Source organism: Macaca thibetana, chromosome X, assembly GCF_024542745.1.
Source record: "Macaca thibetana thibetana isolate TM-01 chromosome X, ASM2454274v1, whole genome shotgun sequence".
In the NCBI taxonomy this organism is placed as follows: domain Eukaryota; kingdom Metazoa; phylum Chordata; class Mammalia; order Primates; family Cercopithecidae; genus Macaca; species Macaca thibetana.
In genome coordinates, this window is record NC_065598.1 from 41,307,618 (window position 1) to 41,334,219 (window position 26,602).

At 38.8% G+C, this 26,602-nt stretch overlaps 1 protein-coding gene across 10 annotated transcripts in view; it reads right to left on the minus strand.

The window, feature by feature from the left end:
• CASK (calcium/calmodulin dependent serine protein kinase) overlaps positions 1 to 26,602 on the minus strand; it is a 405,070-nt gene that overhangs the window by 217,434 nt on the left and 161,034 nt on the right. For all 10 annotated transcript variants that reach the window (XM_050776177.1, XM_050776176.1, XM_050776182.1 and 7 more), the window contains exons 4-5: positions 11,414 to 11,491; positions 5,381 to 5,453 (exon numbers count right to left, since the gene is read on the minus strand). In XM_050776177.1, the coding sequence (XP_050632134.1) occupies positions 5,381 to 5,453; positions 11,414 to 11,491 (151 nt within the window). The remainder of the gene's footprint in view (positions 1 to 5,380; positions 5,454 to 11,413; positions 11,492 to 26,602) is intronic.

Sequence of the window (26,602 nt, forward strand, 5' to 3'; positions counted from 1 at the left end):
GCCAACCAGTGTTCTGTGATGAACACAAATTGTCATAGTCTGGCTCTAAACAGGTAAAAGGAGAACTGAGACCAGAAGGGAACCAAAAAGCAGCCAGGCGTGTTCACACAGGTTAGCAAGGAAAACCATTTAAAGGAAGCACACTCAGAAACACTCTGGCCTCTGGCTGAGTGTTTGTGTGACTGGGGTTTGCACAGTTCTGAGAACTAAAAACAGCACCCAGACCTTCTGGGCAAAGGCACTATTTAGAATAGAAAGTGATTGTGTGTAGCAATTTGCATTCTCAGAGAAACTGTTTCACTTCAACTTCAGTTATTAGAATTATACATGAGTAGGTCAGAGTGACAGAAAGGTCTAAAACTAAGTCTCCCCATACCCTCATGATGTAAGCCTGCCTGCAGGAGTTAGGAGAGGAAAAACTTCCACGAACTCTCAGTGCTTAGTAAAGCCCATGAAAGAAGGCAAAGAGCCAGGAGTTGCATTTACCTTGACAACTGTGCTATTTCTTTCTAAAGTACTTTTAATTCAAGGGTGAGAGGAAGAAAAAAAAGTACCAGAAACATAATGAAAGTTTTCACATTCTTTCACAAGAAAAAGTAGAATTAAAGGGAAGATGACAGAAAAAAATAGAAATTTATATGCATGCCTTAATTAATACCTGTAGGGAGGCAAATCTTGAGAATTATAAGTCTATTATGACAGCAGGCCTTAACCAGGGACAATTTTTGTGCCCCAGGGAACATTTAGCAATGTTTGGAGACATTTTTGGTTGTCACAACTAGGGGGAGATGCTACTGGCATCTAGTGGGTGAAGGATGCTTAGCAGCATCCTACAATTCCCAGGACAGCCTCCCACAGCAAAGAATATAGCCCGAAATGTCAATAAGTATGGCTGTGGGGAGGCCCAGTACTATGTTCACACATCTCTCGAATTTCAAAGGATTATATGATTGCTTTTTATGCAATTTTATGTGAAATTGCTTCTTCAGAGCAAGCAGTTCCCAAAAACAGATCACATGGTACCATATACTCAAATCTAGCCAAAGAATCCTTTTAAGTACTCAGTTACAATGATTACAAAAGGAAATGCCTTTAGTAAAAAAGTAAAGAAAAAAGTATTAGTAAATATAATAATAGGATCCTTGGGAAATGTAATGCTTTTGGATCATATGACAAGAATTATGAGAGAGAAAAAGAGAGAGAGAGAATGAGAATATTCTTGGCTAGATGAAACAGATGATAAAATAAATTTTTCTTAGAGAAATAAAACATTGCAATGCTCTTCTATTTTCTTTATTAAATATAAGGGAAGAAAACTTAGACAAAAACTTAACTGCAGAAACAAAAACCTACATACAGATAAGTCACTGAATATATATCTGAATGGAAAGAAAAGCTCATAGGTTGCTTTATTGGCAAAAATATTAACAAATCAAACCAAGTGAAAATTTACATTATTAGCATGTGAAATGTATTGTTCTTGAAGTTTCACAATGACCACTATGTTGGAATACCCCTGAAACAAGGTCTTGAATAAAACTAAGTTTTACCTAGTTTACCAAAGTTATATTAGGAAATCCTATTGACATAATCTTCAAAATATATCAGGAATCTAACTAATTTTTTATTTTTTTACTACCTCCACTGCTACTACTCTGGTCTAAGCCAGGCAGGATCATCTCCTGTCTCCTTTTTACTCTCCCCTTTGCACATTTTACCTCAGCCACACCGGCCTCCTTGCTGTTCCTCAAGCAGGCTACTTGTGTTCCTGTCTTTCGGTCTTTGCACTGGCTGTTTCTTTTACCCAAAATGCTCTTCCCTCAGCTATCAGATTAGCCCACTTCCTCTCTTCCAAGTCCTTGCTCAGATATCATCATCTCAATGTGGCCTGCTTTGACCACCGTATTTACAAAAGCAAGCCCTTCTCTGGACACTCCCTAACCTTCTGACTACTCTAGTTTTCTCTGTGATACTTTTCACATTCTAGCCTACTACGTAGTTCATTTCTGTTTACTGAGTATTGTCTCCCTGAACTAGAATGTCAGCTCCATGAGGGCAGTGATTTTTGTCCGTTTTTTTCACTGACGTAGCTCCAGTTCCTAGGACAGTGCCTGCTACACAGTAGGCACTCAATAAATATCTTTTGGATGAATGTCTTAAGAAAAATACACCAAAATTAAAAATTTTCAATTAACTAAATGTGAGTATTTTATTCACCCATGTAAAAATGTGTGGATTTCAGCTTCTGAAATATAAAGACCGGGCGCGGTGGCTCACGCCTGTAATCCCAGCACTTTGGGAGGCCAAGGTAAGAAGAATGCTTAAGCCCAGGAGTTCAAGACCAAGCTGGGCAACAGGGTGAAACCTTGTCTCTACAAAAAAATACAAAAAAAATTTAGCCAGGTGTGGTGGCGCACACCTATAGTCCCAGCTACTCTGGAGGCTGAGGCATGAGAATTGCTTGAGCCTAGGAGGCAGAGGTTGCAGTGAGCCGAGATTGCACCACTGTACTCCAGCCTGGGTAACAGAGCAAGTCCCTGTCTCAAAAAAAGGAAAAAAATGAAATAAAATAAAAAATCAACATTAACGTGTGCTCTGTGTTGAGTGTGTCTCCCAACTGAACAATGGCTATTTTTGGGGTGGTTTCTTCTTACTAATTTGCAGTTTGAGAACTATTTCTTTTTCATTCTTTGGTATGTTTCTACGTGCTTCCTCTAAATTATTTAGCATGTACTTTAGAAATAATAAACTAATCTAATACACTCCAATGTAAGACTACTTTTGGGCCTTTGCCCAAATTCCTTCTGCCTGAAATGTCTTTCTGTCTCCATATAACTACCCCATGATTCAAGACCAAGCTCCAATGTGACCTCCCCCAGGAAATTTCTCTGACCTCATCTTTTAATGATACTTATCACCTTCTACCTTGCATAATAATTATGTCTGTCTAAAGGTGGCCACCAACAAGTTCTCCCATCCTTGTATATATCTGGCACTCCATCAATCAAAATATGAACCTATGTTTCTTCCCCTTTAACTCAGACTAGCCTTGTGACCTTTTGTGATGTATGTTTCAACTAATGAAATACATAAGATGTGATACAGTGTCAGTTTGCTTCAGGAGGCCTAACACCTTCCATTTTTGCTCTTTTGGAGCCCTAACACACTGTCTTGCTGGACATAGGGCCACGTGGAAAGAGAGAGAGACGTTTTGAATGAGAGACTGCAAAGAGTGCCCAGCCAGCTCCCAGCTGTTCTACTCACTTCAGTTGAGATGCCAGAAAAATGAGTGAAGTCTATGTGGAAACTAGCCATGCTACGTCACCAACGTCCTGTGAAACAGAATTGAGCAGTCCCTATTAAGCTCTGCCCAAACTGCAGAATTGTGAGCAACTAAGCAGCAGTTATTGATTGAAGTCACTATGTTTTAGCATGTGTTGATCTGCTGCCGTAGATAAGAGATGCCCAGCCTTATCTCCCTACTGAGACCATAATACTTTTAGGGCTCCAAGCACAGTAATCTAAAAAATAGGCACTCAAATATTTGTTAAATAAATAAATCAGAAGGTAAATTAAAAGGTGAGGTCAAATTATCTACTTTTGGATATTATTTAGTTTTAGGTTGTCATATCAAATACCATTGCTAATCAAAAGCTGACTATATTATTGAAAGTATTACAGTATAATATGCTGTAAATCATTGTTTATTGTATGATGCTGATATAATTATCTTTCGAGAATAATTGATTCAAAATAAAATTGCCTCTTGAGCAAAACAGTTCTTAACATAATGCTATTACATGAACACATTTTAGGTTTTTAAATTACTATTTTTTTCTTGTATATATTTTAGAATATATACAAAGAGATATACATTAATTAATGCAAACTAATTGCACAGCAAGCTACTACAGTTGACAATTTCCCACCTTTTACCTTTCCACACTTTTATTTCTCTTTGGATAACTGAAGAATACTTTTTTTTTTTTTTTTGAGACGGAGTCTTGCTCTGTCACCCAGGCTGGAGTGCAGTGGCACAATCTCGGCTCGCTGCAACCTGCGCCTCCTGGGTTCAAGCGATTCTCCTGCCTCAGCCTCCCAAGCAGCTGGGACTACAGGCATGCGCCACCATGCCCGGCTAATTTTTGTATTTTTAGTAGAGATGGGGGTTTCACCATGTTGGCCAGGCTGGTCTTGAACTCCTGACCTCAGGTGATCCACCTGCCTTGGCCTCCCAAAGTGCTGGGATTACAGGCATGAGCCACTGGGCTCGGCCAGAATACTTTTTCATAAAGGGGGACCCATTGAGATGCTCGGTGTTGAGTTTTGATAATAACAATATCATTTTCTTAACACATCCGAAAAGGATGAATGAGATATTTTACAACTAATTTACACTAATGTGTATTTTGTACATTTCTCCAGTGATTTTCATTTGCTATTAAAATATTTTACTAGATGGTTTTGGAATTGCTCATGCTTTCCCTCAGCTTTTAACTACAAGGATTTCTGTGAAAATTTTCCAAACATTATAGATACTTTAATTAAACTCTGCTTAATTTTCTTAATCATTTAAAGTATTAAATACATTGAAGAAGCCAGGCCTTTAATAATATATCTCGAGGGAAGGAACACTATGTCTGCACATGCCGGAGGTTAGAGAAAGACCAGTGACAAAATATCAGAGCTTAAAAGTGTAGCCCAGGGCCAAAGGGACCTCAGGGGCTCCCTAGTGATTCTGGGCCTTGGGAGAAGCTAGGGATCAGGAGGAAGGCCTATTGGTCTCGTTTCTTGCCTCCCTCTATGTTTGGCTTGACACCATTAAAAAACCAGGAACTGAGAGTTCTCATTAACCCGATACTGGGATCAAATAGGCAGAAAGACTGAATAATGATAATATTGGTATTCCAAGCATAAAATCGTATTATATGTATAATTATGATTTCATACTATATTTAAAAATTATCTGCAAAAAAAAAAATGCTGACTATTCTGCATTGCAATATTATGAAAATATGTGTATGATTAACTTTTACTATATAAACCAAATTCTAATTTTTCCCCCAATTAACTCAGTATAGGATATTGTTTGGTTTTTCCTATTTATTGGATTTTTCATTTCTCTCACACACACAATGGCAAAAGAGAAATAATACAATTTTAGATTGCATGAATACTTTAGTAAAAATAAATAAATTGAAATTATAGTGTTCCTAGTTAAGAATTAGTACAATGACTTCCCAAATACAAAGCAGTTCAATACATTTTTACTTATAAGTAAAATTAAGATGTTCTTCATAATATTAAAGAATTCTTGATTATCATTGCCATATCAGCATTTTTTCACAAACATTAAAGTTAGTGATAACAAATGACTTACCTTCACATCCCTGTGAATTATGTTATTATCATGGCAGTAGCGTAGAGCTTCCAGTATCTGTCTCATATAATGGCTGTAAAAAACAAAAGAAATCTAAAAACCGTAAACAATTTTTATTTTAAAACTTAATATACAGTGCTCCTAGTTTATAACTCCCACTCTCATATTAGCTGTCCATGGCCACATTTTATTTGAGCAGACAAGATGGATGTAAAGTGATGCTTAATAATGAAAATGTTGGCAGACTCACAAGTTTATGGGCTTCATGAAGAAACAGTATGCTCTATATTTTCTAAGCTATCTAAGTCAAAAGAATTACACACCGTTCATAAGTAAATTTGCTTTGCAAACTAAAAATTCAAGCTTAAAACATGACAATTTTTTTCCCCAATACTCAGGTAATTTTACTTAAACTGGACTGCTGCCCCCCCCCCCCCCCCCCCCCCCCCCCCCCCCCCCCCACCCACCCACCCCCCCCCCCCCCCCCCCCCCCCCCCCCCCCCCGCCCCCCCCCCCCCCCCCCCCACCCCCCCCCCCCCCCACCCCCCCCCCCCCCCCCCCCCCCCCCCCCCCTCCCCCAACCCATACTCAGGTAATTTTACTTAAACTGGACTGCTGTTATATAAACAGTGCTCAGGGCTGCCCCAAGGATTCAGACTAGAGCGGTGGGAGCCTTTGATCTGCCAGCAAATAATAAGATGCTCTCCATCTTACTTCCATTTAGCTGTGAGGACAAATGAGGGAAGAACGGCCCTTATCAGACAATTTCCTTTTGTAACATAATCAAGTTTTAGTTGGGGCTCCCTTGAACTAAGTGGAGTTAGTTCTAGGCACATGTCCTAGAAAGCCTGACTCCTTACATGGCCAGCTGAGGATCCCTCCTGGAGCACAGGTGAGAACAAAGAAGAAATCAGCATTTTAAAGAACAGGCATTAAAAAATGGTAACGGGGTTAACTAGCAACCATGTGTGACAAGAACAGTTGATTCAGTACTACTTGAGGACCGCCTCCTATTTCTAAAGTTCTTCTATAATTGCCCTGTTACTCTTTCTCTGAGTATCTGTTTCATTTTCTGTATTTTATTCCCTCTATATTTGTCTTTCTCTTTTCTTCCTATTATCCCCCTTCTTTTCTCATTTTTTTCCTTTTCCTTCGCAACCAGCATGACAGAAATGCAACAGACTTAACACTGTTCATTGTATAATATTTATAGAATTTTATTTTGTTTCCAGATCTTACATTTCTGATACAAGTGACCTTGAACATGTGTATGTGACTCAGGAAAAATAAAAAAAAAAAAATTCCTATTCTGGCTTTACAATTAAAAGACATTTCCATCAAGTTCCCTCTTGGGCATGATACCATCTAATCAAGCTCACAGGAGTATTCCTCTAGTTAGCATATGCATTATTTCATGTATTACAACTAATTGGAAGGGTTCCATTTTAAAAATGAAATGTAGGAGAAAAAAACAAAAACAAAAACAAAACCAAGCCTTGTTCCTGTACTAATCACAGGCTCCTTACAACTGGGCTTTAAGCCAGAGAGCTAGGCTCATGTAATCATTACTTCTGATGTTTAATTTATCTTACTTTGCAAATGCACATATAAGGGGTTGTGCTCATATACTCTTTGCTTGGGCCATTGTAGCCTGTAATTAAGTTTTGTTTATTTTTTATTTTTATTTTTTGAGATGGAGTTCCCCTCTTGTCTCCCAGCCTGGAGTGAAGTGGTACGATCTCGGCTCACTGCAACCTCTGCCTCCTGGGTTCAAGCGATTTTCCTGCCTCAGCCTCCCAAGTAGCTGTGATTACAGACACGGGCCACCACGCCCTGCTAGTTTTTCTATTTTGAGTAGAGACAGGGTTTCACCATGTTGGCCAGGATGGTCTCAAACTCCTGACCTGAAGTGATCAGCCCGCCTCAGCCTCCCAAAGTGCTGGGATTACAGGCATGAGCCACCATGCCTGGCCATAAGTTTTGTTTAAATGAGGGGTTGTTAACTTGGTGTTGTGGCCCATTACTGGTTCAAATCAGGCTTTGGAGGATCTGTAACCCCTTGAAATGGCTAAGAGACTACACCTGTCAAAGTGCTTTGTAAACTAAACCATGCTACAAAGGTTGAGTCATTATTATTACAATATTATTATTGTTAAGTTCAGTTAAAGGTTTAGGAACAGCTTATTTGTCCATCTAGATGTCAACATGGAAATAATGGATAAATTAAAATTAGTTAAAGTGGACATAGCTTGTATCTACGGAATGAACTATTTGGGATACAAAGCACTGAGACAGCCACCTAAATTATCTTTAACCTAAAGAAAATTCCTATCTCAAAGTCTCATAACACAAAACAAAACTCAATGAATGAGGATTTTTTCATTTGCATATGAGAACACTCAATTATTTGACCCAAACATACGTACACAGCAGAATCTTTGCGGTGTGTGTGGAGACAGTAGAACTATTTTTCTCCCCAAGTTATAACAGAACTGAACTATCTTTCTCCACCCTCCCAATCACGATCCTGGGAGGCAATGCATGTCAAAGTGTGCAAGCAGAATAAAATAAGAACTAAAATCTGCCCAAATGTTCTAGAAAGTTGATGACTAAACTTTTAATCAAAAGATTTCACTTCATGAAGCATCATAGGGACCTGTGCTTTCAGAGAAATTCAGCAATATATTTGTTTATCTTTCCTAAGGATCAGCAAGATAACTCCATGGAAGAAAAGAGCTGGCCAGCAATGCATTTACTGCCTTTGGAAGGAGGCATTTCAGGGGTGCAGCGTGGTAGAAGAGAGGTGATTCAGTCTGCTCTTCTTGTCAATGCAGGTGACAAAGCCTAATGCTATTTGCTAGGCAGAAGAGACCTTATCTCTGAAATGCCCTTAACAGGATATCTCTGGCTAAGGATTACTATGGTAAGTAGAACATGGGATCTCTGAGGCACAGATGGCTTCCTGGAGAATGTCATGGAGCATCCAAATCTCTGGGGTGTAAAATAAAGATATTTGCAATGCTCCCCTTTGTGTGTGGAAACTCACAAATCCCAGTATAAACCTCATCTGTTCTGGGCCAGAGGTGCATCTCTGAGGCAGTAAGAAGTGACGTGGGGGGCTGCCCTTCCCTTCTCTCTGCTTCACTTGAGCCTTCTGATTGCCTGTATCCTTGAAATTATTTAGTAAAGCTTGGTACTAGTTAAGAAGATCTCTGAGAGTTTGATTTGATAATATGATCTTGTGTGTTAGCTCACTCCACAACTCATCACCCCTGAAAGGATGGAGGTAATCACTAATTGGGTTGCATTAAGGACTGAATACAGTTTTACTTTATGCCATGCTTTGCTGCTCCTCTTGAAGCTCAGCCAGCTGGAGAAAAACAACATTATCAATTTGATTACTTGGTGTCTCAAAGTCTTCTTGCAGTCGGTCTCACTAGAATACTGATACAAGCTAAATTTCCTAACAATAAATCACAGAATCAGCGAGGATGAAAAAAGATTAGAAGTCATCTGTCATTAAACCAATGGAGGAATCTATGCGCACTTGTTGCATGGTCATTGATCCTCTGCAATAGGAAACACACATAATAATACTTTCTGAGTCTCCGCCTACTTTTTTTATTGTTCAGAGGAAGAACCTTTAATAAACTGCCTCCAAACCTCCCTCTTTGCAACGTCACCTACTGATGTCAATGCTACTCTTTTTTGGTCCACTCTGGAAAGTTCGTTTCACCATTTTAACAGCTTATACAGGTGGATTTAAAAATCAATAGGCTTTCATTTTGATGTGTATAAACATCTACCTTTTCTATAAATCTCAAGATTAGGAGAGACCACAAGTCATGTCATTGTATGACATCATCTCTTCACACTACCATCCTGCCTATCCTGACACATAGCCCAGTGGCAGAGATAGGCTTGAAGTTAAGAAAAAGCAATATAGATGACTGGGGACCAGAGTAAAAGTGGTACTGGTTTCACATCAATCCTGTCAGCATACCTGCCAGGTATCCCAGTGTTATTGTGGTTCAAGAAGGAAAAAAATCCCCTTCTTCCACTGAGTTTCACTAGTATTGACTATTTTTGGTATGAAAGAATGCTTTAAAATTTTGAGGGACAAGGAAGAATAAAAATTTAAAATTGTAATAAAAACTCAAAATAATAGAAGATAGGATTAAAAAAAAACCTAGAATGTGCTTTAGAGAACATGGCACAAAAGAAAAGAGGATATTTAGCTTCAGTTCTACCACGTATAGATCAGAAGCCTAAAGAACACACATAAACTTTCATTTGCTCCTTCGCCCTAGCCCCAGCAGTACAAAAACACAGCGACCACACATTGAGCATATTCTTTATTTTGTGCTATATCCATGGCTGCTCCATCCCTGAGACTAGGTCCCTTGCTCTTCAGCTAGAAGGAGTCAGGGCAATGAATTTGAAGACATTCAAGTCATGCTGAGCTCAAAGCTGTATTAAGGTGGTCTCCAAGTTGTTTCCAGCTATGTTTGTCTAAGATGCTATAATTATAAAATAAATGATAAGACAGAGGAAATCATTTAATATAACTGTTTTTCAAATGATAGAAAGTTTTCATAAATCCTAGGCTAGGAACGGGAGTTCATGCCTATAATCCAAGCACTTTGGGAGGTTGAGGCGTGCAGATCACTTGAGGTCAGGAGTTCGAGATCAGCCTGGCCAACATGGTGAAACCCCATCTCTATTAAAAGAAATACAAAAATTAGCCGGGCATGGAGGTGCATGACTGTAATCTCATCTACTTGGGAGGCTGAGGCAGGAGAATCACTTGAACCTGGGAGGCAGAGGTTGCAGTGAGCTGAGATCACGCCACTGCACTCCAGCCTGGGCGACAGAATGAGACTCTGTCCCCTCTCCCCCACCCAAAAAAGTTAATATGTTTGTGAGTTTGAAACCTTCAACATATTATGCCTGGTGACTAAGGAGGGATGCTGTATTCCATGTATTAAAAAGGCAACCTACAGCAGTGGGTAATTATGATATGATTGAATGTAACCAAAACAGAAAGCTGTGTTGCTCTAAATTTATAAGCAAGTGGCCCAGCACGTGCATGGCTCCTGCGATTTTTCATATTTACTTCTTATTTTGAGTCATTAGGTCTTTACAACAACTTCTCCACTTAGAACAAACAGCTGCCATTTGATTGGTAGGTCTCACACTGGCCTGAAGCAAATATATTTTTTAAAATGGTGCTTCTATTTCTCTTCCTTTTACTGTTCTTTATTTTTCGTTAATTATTGTGAGATAATTTGATATCACTAAAAGGCAAAATGAAGAACTAATGAGGCAGATTTGCTAAAACAAAAATAAAAAAAACCCAAGTAAAATTCTACATAGTTCCTGAGCTATTAGATCCCCACTTCTTGTACAAAAATCATCACAAGTGGGAAAGATAGCAGTACTGAAAATGTAAGCTTGTATTATAAACCCATGTTTTTATTTTATTTATTTATTTTTGAGATGGAGTTTTGCTCTTGTTGCCCAAGCTGGAGTGCAATGGCGCAATCTCGGCTCACTGCAACCTCCTCTCTGTGGCCAGGCTGGAGTGCAGTGGCGCGATCTCAGCTCACTGTAACCTCCGCCTCCTGGGTTCAAGCGATTCTCCTGCGTCAGCCTCCCGAGTAGCTGGGACGACATGCGCATGCCACCACGCCCAGCTAATTTTTGTATTTTTAGTAGAGAAGGGATTTCACCATGTTGGCCAGGATGATCTCGATCTCTTGACCTTGTGATCCGTCCGCCTCAGAGTCCCAAAGTGCTGGGATTACAGGTGTGAGTCACCGTGCCCGGCCCCTATAAACCCATGTTAATAGATAACTCATTGTTTGGTATTTTGCATTTCCAGTGACTATCAATTCTACTAACACATACTAAAACAGAGATGTTCCTTGTAGCAAAGAGCAGCAGTACGCTCTTCATCAGTTTGTCATGTGATGTCTTTGTCATTTTTTTACTTTCACCTTGACCTCTGGGGATTAGATATACGCTACATACCTGGCTACAGCTTCACTGTACACAAAACCAGCATCCGCTCGCTTTACGATTTCAAAACACAGATCTGCTCCATCCATACTGTAAAGAAATGTGAAAAAGAACATAAGAAAAGAGGAAATTCCAGGAAGACAACACTGAAAGTGAATACATCGTAACTAAGTTATTAGTTGGTTTACTGCTAAGGATTATGTTATTTAAATCTCCTTTCTTTCAATGAAATATAGACATAAATTACAAAGGGCATGATAGTCATCTTCACATTGAAAATCTGCAGGGAAAGAAACAGGAAGAACAGGCTAACAGTAATATCAAATAATATGAGTATATAAAATTGACTATAAATTTTCTTTAGGTTTTCACAAAAAGAAGCATCAGAAAATAGCAATGCTAGGGTTGTGTGCATATTTTAAAGTCAAATTCCAAAAATATTCAGTTATGTAGCATACAAGGATTTAAAAAAAACATCTTGCTATTGTTATTACCACCAAATGGAAAAATTCAGGCTATATGCTGTGGAAGGAAAAAACAATGACTTATATATAAAATAAAATGTATTTTTGTTTACACTGCCATTCCCAAAGTTCATTGCTACAAACATATTGTAACACACAGATGTGTTGGTAACACAGTGTCATGATATTGTCTTAGAACTTACAGTCGTTATCTACTTCTCACCAGATAAGTAATGCCTCTTGTTGTCTTGGCCACACCTTGCCTCTTCTACCTACCCTGTCCACTGATGTTTCAAGAAAATCTTCCTCCCTAGGCAGAATGGTCTTATTATCACTCCCCGAGTACACCATTTTCTTTTTTACTTTTTGTATATATTGCTTTTCATTTTCAAAACCTACCTTAATTCAAGGGTTCATTCCAAACCTACCTTCCCCAGAAGCCCCCTCAATGATTACCAGCCATATTAATGTCTTCCTTTGCTTTTCATTCTATAACAACCCTATATGGTCCATAACATTTAGCACTTACATACAAACACCTCCCCTTCCCCCCACGTATACCTATATATGTATACATGAATTTTGCCATATTATACATATTAAATTATTCAAATATTAATAGCTAACATTTTCATAACGCTTTAAGGCTTATAACATATTTTCAAATGCAGTATCTCATTCATTCATTCAGTAGTTCAGTTTCCAATATAACTGCTGCAGACATTATACTGAGGAAATAGAAACTTCTGGAAGGGAAAGTAAAGGAACTAACATACTTCCTATTCATGAGGCATCACAGGAAGCAGTCCTTGTTATGCCTCCCCTCATACTTATAACCACCCTATGAGGTCAGCATCATTTTCAAATAATTTGTCTAAGTGAGTGGACAAGTATGTGATAGGGACAGGATTGAAATCCCTGTCTAGCTATGTCCTGTGTGTGCTCTTCCCATTGATTATAGCTATATCTACTGGGTGTGCAAGGAACAAATGCACATCTTTAAGCCCTACAACAGTTCCATGATAGTGTAAAGTCCTAAAGAACAAGAAAAAATATATTTATACTACCTAATACCCAGCAGAAGACTGAGCACGCTGTAGACACCTAATGAACAGTTGATTCTATTATTTGGATCTTGGTGTGGTTTTATATAAATGAATGAAAATACTTTCACATTTATACAGGCTCCAAAAACTTTACCAAGTTTCCATTTCACACCTAAGGAACATTTTCCAATGTCAAATAGGATTCTTCTCCAAAATAATGTTTACAGTGGCAGAGTCTATTACAAACATTACTATAAAGGCCTAGTGTACTCCCTAGTATGGCAGCACTCATTTTTCACCAACAGAAATAAAGCCTAGATGAAAGCGATCATGAATCTTGGTGAACAACTTTGATTATCTGTATGGTAAAATTCCTACAAGCTGAGTTGCTAGGACAAGGGGTATATACAATAACACTTTTTTTTTTTTTTTTTTTTTTTTGAGACGGAATCTTGCTCTGTAGCCCAGGCTGGAGTGCAGTGGTATAATCTTACCTCACTGCAAGCTCCGCCTCCCAGGTTCACGCCATTCTCCTGCCTCAGCCTCCCGAGTAGCTGGGACTACAGGTACCCGCCACCACGCCCGGCTAACTTTTTGTATTTTTTTAGTAGAGATGGGGTTTCACCATGTTAGCCAGGATGGTCTCGATCTCCTGACCTCGTGATCCGCCCACCTTGGCCTCCCAAAGTGCTGGGATTACAGGCGTGAGCCACCGCACCCGGCCTACAGTAACACTTTTGATACACACACAACACCAGAAACAGTTTAACAATTTATACTCCCACTACCAAGTGTGAATGTGTCCCTTGCTCTACTAGGATAATGATTATTTTTTTTCATCTTTGCCAATTAGATAAGAGGAAAAAAGTCATTCATGATTGCTTTAATTTTCATTTCCTTGATTACTAGAGAGAATAAATATTTTTCATTTCTTTGTCCCATGGGGAGAAAAGAAATGCTATTTTAAAAACTGGCTGTAGTTTAAGCTGGTTGGTTGATCTATGAGGACTAAAAAACATCTCATAGTGAAGGAATCAGTTTTGCTTAGGCTTTTTCCTTTGTAATTGTGATATATGAGGGTAAGCACTATTCAACTTAGATGAGACAGGGGTTAGGAAAAGGAGAGAGCTAAACTGATTGCCTAATGAAGCAATAAGAATTTAGGTTCTTTCTGCCGTCTCTCCATGCTGCCATAATGGTGTGCATGAATGTCCTGGCCGATGCTATCCAGAGCATTAACAATACCAAAAAGAGGCAAACACTAGGTTCTTACTAGGTTGTGCTCCAAAGTTACTGTCTGGTTTCTAACTGTGATGATGAAGCATGGTTACACTGGTGAATTTGAAATCACTGATGATCATAGAGCTGGGAAAACTGTTGTGAACCTCAGGCAGGTTAAACAAGTGTGGAGTGATCAGCCCCAGATTTGATGTGCAACCCAAAGATCTAGTAAAACGGCAGAATAACCTGTTCCCATCCTACCAGTTTGGATTCACTGTATTAATGACCTCATCTGGCATCATGGACCATGAAGAAGCAAGATGAAAACACACAGGAGGGAAAATCCTGGAATTCTTTTTCTAGGAATGTAATACATACTTACAAATAAAATGCCTCAATGGACTCTGGTGTTTCCAAAAAGAATTTGGAAGATGTTCTGAGAGCTAGAGGACTTTCTGGAGGGGCCTAGAAGGGATGAGGGAAAAGACGGGGCCTGGGGAGGAGGCAGCAAAGTGGTGAGAAGTATAAAGCCTAAGGAGGGAACCAGTCAGTGAGAAATACTTGGAAATTATTTATTGCCCTGTGCTATAATTACCAGCATGGATCAATCCATTTTGTCTGGTCATATCTGAAATACTAGTACTTGAAATGACAATATCTACCCATGTGCATACACACATGGGGGTATTTTTAGGTTTCTACTTTCTTCCACTGACTTGCCTATTCTTGCATCAAGTTCCATACCATTTAAAATACTGTAGGGTCAGACGTGGTGGCTCACACCTGTAATCTCAGTGCTTCGGGAGGCCGAGGCGGGTGGATAGCTTGAGGCCAGGAGTTCGAGACCAGCCTGGCCAACACGGTGAAACCATGTCTCTACTAAAAAAACACAAAAAAATTAGCCAGGCATGGTGGCCAGCACCTGTAGTCCCAGCTACTCTGGAGGCTGAGGCAGGAGAATCACTTGAACCAGGGAGGCAGAGGTTGCAGTGAGCTGAGATGGCACCATTCCACTCCAGCCAACAGGGCGAGACTCTATCTCAAAACAAAAACAAAAACACGGACAGACAAAATAAAATACTGTAGTAGCAGATTTTAATATTTGGCAAAATAAATCTCATTATTCTTCACCAACTTTTTTTTTTTTTTTTGAAACAGAGTCTTGCTCTGTCACGCAGGCTGGAGTGTAGTGGCGCCATCTTGGCTCACTGCAACCTCTGCTTCCCAGGTTCAAGTAAGTCTCCTGCCTCAGCCTCCCAAGTAGCTGGGACTACAGGTGCTTGCCACCATGCCCGGCTAATTTTTGAATTTTTTTCGTAAAGACAGGATTTCACCGTGTTGGCCAGGCTGGTCTTGAACTCCTGACCTCAAGTGATCTGCCTGCCTTGGCCTCCCAAAGTGCTGGGATTACAGGCACAAGCCACCGCAACTGGCCTTCACCAACATTTTCTTATGATTTTTTTCTTCCCAGTTGACCTTTAAAATCATTTTGTCAAGCTATAAATTTTTTTTTTTTTTTTTTTGAGACGGAGTCTGGCTCTGTCGCCCAGGCTGGAGTGCAGTGGCTGGATCTCAGCTCACTGCAAGCTCCACCTCCCGGGTTTATGCCATTCTCCTGCCTCAGCCTCCCGAGTAGCTGGGACTACAGGCGCCCGCCACGTCGCCCGGCTAGTTTTTTGTATTTTTTTTTTTTTTTTTTAGTAGAGATGGGGTTTCAACGTGTTAGCCAGGATGGTCTCGATCTCCTGACCTCATGATCCGCCCATCTCGGCCTCCCAAAGTGCTGGGATTACAGGCTTGAGCCACCGCGCCCGGCCTAAAAAATTTTTATATTTTGATTCAGATGGTAAATTTATACATTAACTTCTAGAAATTAACATTTTTCTAATATTCTCATCAATGAACATGATATGTCTCTCCACTTCCTTTCATGTCTCTAAGTTATAGTTTTATGATTTTCTTTATATTAGTTTAAAATATTTATTACTAGGTTTTTTCCCTATACATTTTATATTTTAGTTGCTATTATAAATGGGATCTCAGCCATTATATATTTTTTTTAATTCAATGCTTCGTAACCACGGATATCAAACAAAATCACCTGTGCAACTTAGTAAATATACAGGCACATTCTTTGAAGGGTTATTCTGAAAGAGAGGCATCACTGTGAAAATATTTTTCTATTATTAAAGCTATTTATTTATAATATTAATTGACATTAAAGTAACAGAAGCAATCCACTAATTTTAAATTTCATGAGATACAGAAATAAAACTAAAAATACTGTTATTTATGCAAACTTTATTCAAAGAAATTTAAAATACACATATTCAGAATACACACCATCCTGATATCCTAACCTTGAACCTTCTGAACAAAATTGATGACTCAATTCTTTGATAAACTTTATTTGATAATATAATGATTCTACAAACTGACAAGGCATCTTTTATTGCTTTTCTCTTTGGCTTCCCATCTTGGGGTGCTTCTGGGGCTGTCAAGAACCCCCAAAGAACACATTCTGAATTTTCCTAGTTGGCTCCATTCTGAGGGAATGAAAGGAGAGGGAGAAGAAACCCTTCTACGGAAGAGTATGGGGGAGGTGGACTTCTACACTGTATGCAGAGAGAAATTAATTGTGAAAAGTAGAGGGATTACGAATGAGCTTAGCTGTCTCTCCTTTTCACCCATCTGAATTTTTAAAATTTATAATAAACATGCATTATTTATATAATTAAGAAATTATCCAAGACCAAATTCATCAAACAAACAAAACAGATCACACGTCTTGAGGCACAAGGTATTACTGGCTACATATTGAGGGAGATCAGAATATGCCACTCCAAAATATGCTGCTTTGGCATCAGGATTATCTGGAGTTGAAGGCACAAAATCACGTGCTATGATTTCACAGCAATGTCAAATTGCGATAACAGTTTCTAAATGTTTACTCTCAATTTCTGTACGTATCTCATGGCAGACTGGTGACAGATTGGCATTTATCTGCAAATATCCTTGAAGAGCACTGTTGCACAGATCAAATCTGGATTTTTCCAACCAGCATTTTTTCTGAGGGTGACAAAAACGCCAACTACAAAAACTGTATGAAATGTTTAAAATTATTTATTTATTTTTTAAATGGAGACAGGGTCTCGTTTTGTCACCTAAAGCTGGACTGCAGGGGCACAATCATGGCTCACTGCAGCCTGGAATGCCTGGGCTCAGGTGATCCTCCTGCCTCAACCTCTGAAGTAGCTGGGACTACAGGCATGCACCACCATACCTGGCTAATTTTTTTATTTTTAATTTTTGTAGGGACAGGATCTGGCTTTGTTGCCCAGGCTGGTCTGGAATTCCCGGGCTCAAACGATCTTTTTGCTTGGGCCTCTCATCTTAAAGTGCTGGGATTACAGGTATGAGCCACTGCGCCCAAACAAAAAGTTTTTGTTAAAGCTTCTGAGAATTAACAGTATAGTGAGTGAAAAACTAGTCCTGAGAACAGAGAAGGGATTACAGCTCAAAGACGTGAACAAGAGCTGCTTCTGCCCTAGGGGAAGAATGTGGGTTTTGGAAAGGAGGGGCACTTTTAGGAACTCTGGAGAGGTAGGAGCGGGTGGGGTGGTCAGATGGAGAATGACAGGGTCCAGCTGCTTTTGCACTAGGGTGATCTAAGATGTTAAGGCTCTGATGAAACACCCTTTGCTCCTGGCTGGGACCATAGAGCTGCACCATGAAAACTGGGGTACAGAATATATTCTGGTATGTCATGTTGGTAGCACAGAAAAACCTCAGTGCTGGTTGGGCATGGTGGTGGCTCAGGCCTATAATCCCAGCACTTTGGGAGGCTGAGGCAGGCAGATTGCTTGAGCACAAAAGTTCAAAACCAGCCTGGGCAAGTGAGATGTCATCTCTACAAAAAATAAAAAAAATTAGCTGGGTGTGGTGATGCACACCTATGGTCCCAGCTACTTGAGAGGTTGAGGTGGGAGGATCACTTGAGCCCAGGAGATCGAGGTTGCAGTGAGCCATGACTCTGTCAGTACACTCCAGCCTGGGCAAAAGAGCAAGACCCCATCCCCTCCCACCAAAAAAAGTTAAAAAAAAAAAACAAAACCCAAAACCTCAATGCTTATCATGGAGACAAAAGCTCAGCCTAAAAACTTCAGCAAGAAACAAGCACTCAGAGTATGTTTCCTAACCACAAAGTAGTTATGTTAGAAATAAATTAACAAAATAACTAGAAAACCTTAAATGCTTGGACATTGAGAAATCATGCTAAATAACCAATTAATCAAATGAGAAATCATCATAATGAAAATTAGAACTTTTGTTTTTTCTTTTTTTAGAGACAGGGTCTTGTTTGTTGCCCAGGCTGGAGTACAATGGCATGATCTTGGCTCACTGCAGCCTCCACCTCCCAGGGTCAAGTTATTCTGCTGTATCAGCCTCTGGAGTAGCTGAGATTACAGGCACGCACCTCACGTCCAGCTAATTTCTGTATTTTTAGTAGAGATAGGGTTTCTCTACGTTGGCCAGACTGGTCTTGAGTTCCTGGCTTCAAGTGATCCCCTCTGCCTTGGCCTCCCAACGTGCTGGGGTTATAGGCGTGAGCCACCGTGCCTAGCAAAACATATTCCTAACAATGACAATCAAAAGAACTTGTACAGGATTGGTGCATTACATTTCAAGATCATGGTTTTGCCATTAATAGACCACAAATATAGAAAAATGGCTGAAAGGAGGAGGGGCATAGGTCCAATCTTACAGTTTAAGAAGTTGGTGATCCATGTTACAAACACAACTTGGCATTGGAGAAACCTTGCTTAAATTAGGTAATCCACTGTTGATAGAAAAATACACCAATACAATTTTCTGAAGGGCAATTTTATAATGCGTGACAAAAACTTTACACATGTACATGTCCTTTGACTCAATTATTTCCTTCCAAGGGAAATAATTAGGAATATTGGTCAAGTTTTAATGAGAAGAGTTTATCACAGCTATTTATAATAGGGAGAAATTAGAAACAACCTAAATGCCCAACAGTAGAAGAATGGTTACATAAATTGGGGTAACTAGAGTAGAATATTATATTGCCATTAAATGATGTTATAGATATACATTTATTGACAGATGTTCATAATACATTAACATGTATAAATATATACATGCATATTTATGTATAAGATGCAGCGTGAAGGCTTTGGTATTAAAATGGGGTGTTAAAGACTGGGTAGAATTATATTTGAAATTTTTTGTTTTCTTATTTTTACCTTTACTTTTTAAAAAAATGAATAGGCACTATACTTTTGTCATAGGAAATCAGTTCTGTTAAAAAAAAAAAAAGCAGAATGCAGAGGAAACGGCACTTACAAAGTAGTTTGTATCCATAAACTTGTTTTAAAACTTTAATTAGAAATTTAACAGAAACATTCTGAATGCTGACTTAAAATATTAGAAAATACGAAAAGTTACTAAGTCAGTGACATCTCATCATGAGACATGTTTTAAAAAACAGCAAATTAAACCCAATGAAGGCAGAAGGAAATAATAAGCAGAAATTAATGAAGTAAAAAAACAAAATAGAGAAAAAGCAAAGCAACAAATAGATTCTTTGAAATGATTAATAAAGGCCAGGTGTAGTGGCTCATGCCTATAATCCCAGCACTTTGGGAGGCCAAGGTAAGAGGCTCACTTGAGGCCAGGAGTTTGAGATCAGCCTCGGCAACACAGTGAGACTCCTTCTCTACTAAAAATTTAAAAATTAGTTGGGCATGGTAGCATATGCCTGTAGTCCCAGATACTCTGGAGGCAGAGGTGGAAGGCTTGATTGAATCCAGGAGTTTGAGGCAGCAGTGAGCTATGATCGCACCACTGCACTCCAACCTGGGCTATGGAGCAAGACCTCATCTCTAAAAAACTAAATAAATAAATTTTAAAACGATTAATAAATCTAGAAAATTCCTAACATTTGGAAACTAGACAATATACTTTTATTACATAGATCTCAGAATAAATCATTAGAAAATATTTTAAATTGAATAATAATAACAACAGTAAATACATCAAAACTTGTAAAATGTAGGTAAAACAGTACTTAGAGGGAAATTTATACTGCTATAGATGTACATATTAGAAAAGAAAGGCTGGCCAAGTGCAGTGCCTCACACCTGTAATCCCAGCACTCTGGGAGGCTGTGGTGGGAGGATCACTTGAGCCCAGGAGTTCCAGACCAGCCTGGGCAACACAGTGAGACTCCCACCTCTTCAAATAATAATAATAAAAAAATTAGCTGGGCATGGTGGGGCCTGTAGTCTCAGCTACTCAGGAGGCTGAGACAGCCGAATTGCTTGAGCCTGGGAGGTCAAGGCTGCAGTGAGCCATCACTACACCACTACACTCCAGCCTGAACAACATAGTGAGACCCTGTCTCAAAAAAAGAGAAAGGCTAAACATTTAAGAACTAAACATCTACCTGTGTAAGTTACATAAAGATCATCAAATTAAATTCAAACAAATTAGATGAAAGGAAATAGAAGCAGAAATTAATGAAGTGGAAGACAAACATATTAAAGGAAGTGACAAAGCTAAAAGTTGTTCCCTGTGAAATGATGAATCTCTGGCAAGACTGATAACAAAAAGAAAAGAGAAAAGACATATAGCACCCAGTATTAAGAATGAAGAAGGAGACATCATTTCATATGCTGCAGAAATGAAAGATGATACTGAAACTTTATGTCACAAATTTAAAAATGTATATGAAACTGACAAATTGTCAGAAAAATAAAACTAACCAAAATTAACAAAAAGAATTAGAAAACCTGAATAATCCTTTACTGATTCAAGGAATTGAATCAGTAACTTAATCTTCTGAGACAGAAAACTTTAGGCCTAGATGCCATTTCTGACAATTTTTTTTTTTTTTTTTGAGATGGAGTCTCGCTCTGTCGCCAGGCAGGAGTGCAGTGGTGCCATCTCGGCTCACTGCAACCTCCGCCTCCCGGGTTCAAGAGGTTCTCCTGCCTCAGCCTCCTCAATAGCTGGGACTATAGGCGTGTGCCACCACACCCAGCTAATTTTTGTATTTTTAGTAGAGACGGGGTTTTACCATGTTGGCCAGGATGGTCTCGATTTCTTGACCTCATGATCTGCCCGCCTCGGCCTCCAAAGTGCTGGGATTACAGGCGTTAGCCATTGTGCCCAGTCCATTTCTGACAAGTTCTATTGAACATTCCAAGGAGAAATAAAACGAATAAAAAGCAGGAACAGTTTCCAAATCACTTTATGAAAATTGTTCAATCTATATTATACTAAAACCTACTATGGACAGTATGAGATAATTCAAAGACAACCTCATTAAGAACATAGATGCAAGTAACGTAAACAAAAGTTTAACAATCCAAATCAAGCAATATATAAGAATTACACCAGGTCCAAATTGGGTTTACCTCAGCAATGCAAAACTTTTAACATTTGGAATTAATAAAATTGTGTACATTGATAGAGTAAAGATGAAAAATTATGTGATCATGCCAATAAACATCAAAACACTTAAAACTATGTATTTGTGATTAAAAAACTTAAAAAACTCTTAGATCAGGAACAAGTCAAGAAAGTCCACTCTAACTTAAACTCAACATTACTCTGGAGGTCCTAGCCAGGGCAGTAAGGCAAGATAAAGAAATAAAATATGTAAGAATAGAAAAGGAAGAAACAGTCATTAATTACAGATGGTATATACAGAATATCCAAAATAATCTAAGTTAAAATTAGAACTAATCAGAGTTTAGCAAAATCATTGTAAGTTATGTGAAATTCTGAAAGAGTGTTTAACAATGTAGAAATAAATCTAAAAGAAAGGTGTATAGGATCTCTGTGGAGAAAAATATGATTTTTTAAAGAGAAATTAAACAAATGAAATAAATGGAGAGAAAATTATCCTGTTCACGGACAAGAAGACTCAATATTGTAAACAGCCGATCTCTTCCAAGTTGAAGCATAGATTTAACAGATTTTGAATGAAAATCCCAACAGGTTTTGTGGAAACTCTAAAGCAGAATCTAAAATGTATACAGAATTGCAGAAGGCCAAGGAGACTCAAGATATTCTGGAAGAATAACACCTCCTGGAGTTTTTGCTGTACTTGATTTCAAAATTTAGCCTCCACCCCCATGTCCACAGCTACCGTGTACAGGATGTCCTATAAACCTCAGTAATTAAGTGTATGACATTGACACTAGGACAGATAGCACAAAAGAGCATAACAGAGATCCTAGAAACAGATCCATACATATGGAGATGCTTGATTTATGATGAAGGAGGATACTGGGCAAACACAGTCTCTTCAAAGAAATGTGTGCTTATATGGACCAGGATATGTGTACCTGAGTGTTCATAGCAGCATTGTTCACAACGGTCACAAACTATCAACAACCCAATGTCCATCAATAGTAGAATAGATAAAATGGGTATAGTCACACAATAGAATACTGTATAGCAATGAAAGGAAATTAATTACAGCTACACAAAGGAATATGGCGAATCCTGCAGATAAAATACTGAGTGAAGCAGATGTAGCCAAACCTAAACTGCTTGGTTTATTTTACATACAGTTCAAAGACAGAAGTAACCTTATTTTGCTGTAATAAATAACTAAAGCTAGCATTCATTGAGTGCTTAATACGTGAATGGTATTTTGTTTTTTCTTTTTTTTTTTTTGGAGTTCCTTTTTTTTAAAATTATACTTTAAGTTCTAGGGTACATGTGCACAATGTGCAGGTTTGTTACATATGTATACATGTGTCATGTTGGTGTGCTGCACCCATTAACTCGTCATTTACATTAGGTATGTCTCCTAATGCTATCTCTCCCCCCTCCCCATGAATGGTATTTTCTAAGTCCCTTACATGCATTAACTCATTCAATGTTTACATGAGAAGTCTACGAGATAGGTATTATGACTACCTCCCCTATTTTACTTAGGAGAAAACTGAGAAACAGCAAAGGTTAAGTAACTTGACCAATAGATCACACAGCTTGTAAGGGGTAGAGCCTGGATTCCAACTCAGGGAAGCGGACTTAGAGCCCATGCATTATCCTCCACAAAATGCTCAGTTTACACAGAGGGAAACCTCCTCACTTCTGCTCCACGCTTTCAGTTACTTAATGGAAGACAAGGGATTACAACTAAGTAGGTAAAATCATAATGTAAAGAAAGGCTCTGTATATGAAATCCATTTTCATGTCTATTATGGGGGCCCCATGTTCCAGAACCATCCAGGGGGATTTTCAAATTGCTGAGCCTGTGTCCCCAATCTTTCCAGATGATACATATGAATACTATGTTATTGATTTAGTTTAAATGAATTGTCTATATTTAGTAAGTTTGTTGATAAATGCTGTAATCTTTGCATATACAAATCAGTCTTTTTTTTTTTTTTAAAAAAAGAACAAAACTTTAATTCTATTTTTTTTTCTAATTCAGGGCTTTGTTTGTGGTATGGTTTTGACATCTTCACAAATGTCCCATAACTACCATCTTTTCCCAACATTTTTGCATTCTTTATGCTTCTGCCTGGGATGTCCTTTCTTCACCTTTCCAGCCATCTGACTGGTGTTGATGCCCTTTATTAACTTCTTACAAGCCTGCCTGCCTATTCTAGCTCCTGTTTCTTCCAATGAACTTATGAGGCCCTAAGAATCTGTGCCTCTCTATGGTCATTTAGACCCATACTACAAGTTGTTTGTTTGTGTGTACGTATGTATTTATTTATAAGTCAAGAATGGCAGTCTTGCTCTGTCACCCAGGCTGAAGTGCAGTGGTGCAATCACAGCTCACTGTAACCTTGAACTCCCAGGTTCAACTGATTCTCCTGCCTCAGCCTCCCAAGTAGTGTTACCATGTCTGGCTAATTTTAAAATTTTTTTCTAGAGATAGAATCTTGTTATATTGCCCAGGCTGGTCTCAAGTGATCCTCCCACCTCATCCTCTCAAAGTGTTGTGATTACAGGGGTGAGCCACTGCGCCTGGCAGTTATTATTATTTATTTCATGGGTAGGTGCCTTCTGGTCTGTATAATTGTCTATAGACAAATAGAGAGCATAAACAGGTATTTTATCTTCAGCATACTATCCCACATACTGATGAGTATTTACAAATATTTGTTGGTGGTGAATTCATTTCTGAAAGAAAGGAGTCATGTACACACAATCTTTTTCACCCTATCCCCATCTAAACTATTCCATAGTTGTGGGGGGATTATGTTTCATTCAGTATTCAATCATTAAACATCTATTATTTGTAGAGGATAGAAGGACCAGTTACATGAAGATTCCATCTTCTAAGAGCCTACATTACAGAAGGAGAGATTAAGAAAGTCTTCATGGGCTGGGCGCAGTGGCTCACACCTGTAATCCCAGCACTTTGGGAGGCCCAAGCGGACGGATCGCCTGAGGTCAGGAGTTTGAGACCAGCCTGGCCAACATGGTGAAACCCCGTCTCTACTAAAAATACAAAAATTAGCCAGGCGTAGTGGCAGGTGTCTGTAATCCCAGCTACTCGGGAGGCTGAGGAAGTAGAATTGCTTGAACCCGGGAGGCAGAGGTTGCAATGAGCCAAGATCGCGCCATTGCACTCCAGCCTGGGTGACAAGAGCAAGATTTTGTCTCAAAAAAAAAGAAAAAGAAAAAGAAAGTCTTCATGGAGTAGTCAGCCTCTGAGATAGGTCCTCAAGAAGCAAGGGTGACAGCATGGGGGAGTGGTGGTGACTACATGGTAGTTAAGAGGATAGCAGCATTTCAATGCATTTCTTCCGACAAACAACAATAAGGCCTGGAGCACCAGGAAATGTGCCAACATAGTAGGTGGGTTTGGGGTTGGGAATGCCTGAGGTGCTATAACTGGAGTTAAGGCCTCCTCTTGCATTGATACTGTAAATAGGATATAATCATATTTTTTCAATATGAATGGTGCTTATTCAGGATTGTTAAGATATGCAAGTAGATAGAAACCTTCACCTTTTCAATGGAGAAAGGGAATATTCACTGTTTAATAAAGCAATTCTGATATACTGTCAAAGACATCAAAATGACTGAGCATATCCCCAAATGCCTCTTTACCAATTGTAGTTCTTTTGGTGGAAGCTGTCTATTCCTGTCCTTGCCTGTTTGTGTATGAAGCTTAATATCTTCCCTTTCATTAGGGTGAACTCTTTATGTTCAATAGAATGTAAACCTTTTATGTCAAGATTGAAGCAAATTAATTTTCTATTTTTTTCAATTTTTGTTAAATCTATTGATGCTTTTTTTCTTTGTGGATCCCAGTTTTTTGAAGTTTTAAAAGCTCTCTAAAGACCTGTTAAATAATTTTATCTTTTGCTAGCTTTCCTATGATTTGATTAGCTTCTATTAACTCTATTTTGTTTGTAGTTTTTTTGTTGTATGTGTACGTGTGTAGGGAAGGGTGAATCTAAATTGATTTCTGAATTGTTGTTTTCTCGACACTATTTAAAAATCCTTCTTTTCCCTGTTATATTTACCGAACTTTATTGTATATACTACTGAAAGGACTCCTACTGAAGAGGAATGCCTAGTGCTGCCTGACTAAAAAGTTGTTTTTCCTTTCCCCCGTCCTGTATCCTTCTAAGTGAATCTGATGCCAAGTGTGGCCTGTGGTAGCTCTGTGGGTCTAAATGTTTAGTAGTGCAAATATCTGCCATTTTTAGCTTTTATAGTAGAATATGGGATTTTTCCCCTATCAAGACTCTCAAAATGAGGGATTCTCCAAATACTTGAAGAGAGTTCAGGTGTTGGGATGGCCAAAATCAATGAGAAATGCTCCCCTACACATTGGTTCTAGACTCAAGTCTACCTTTTAACTGCCTGGCAGATCTTGATCATGATACTTAACCTTTCTGGGTTGACCATGACTCCTCAATAAAGATGGGATTTGGCTTAGTAATTTTTAAAGTCTTTTTTCATATCCTACAGATTTGTTTCTTTGAAAAAAAAGACTGCCTTGAAAGATTTTGCCACTTATAAAATTGATATGTAGTCTGAAATACTGTTTATCGAATTTTAGAAACTGAGAACTGTTCTAGTGTCCATCTAGATATCAAAGATTGATTTGTCACAATTTCCAGGGTCCTATATTTACCTATTTTTCCTTCTTTCTAGACATTTTTCCTCTCCAATTGCTTAAAGGATCGAGAGCTCTTGACCCCTAATCAATGTTGTTTGACAATGGTGATGGTGCCTCCTAGTGGATAAGGAAACTCCAGCTACATAGGATAGCAAATAATTCTAAGATGACCTCTGGATTTGTTGTTTACGTTAACATACATATCTGTATGGTTTTCTAATAATTTTCAGAAAAAAAGCAAGGCAGATGAGAGCAATAGCCCCTATTCTGCTCTAGCTTCTACCATGTAGGAACTTTACTGTTAGTCCTCAGTGTACTCACTAATTCTCAC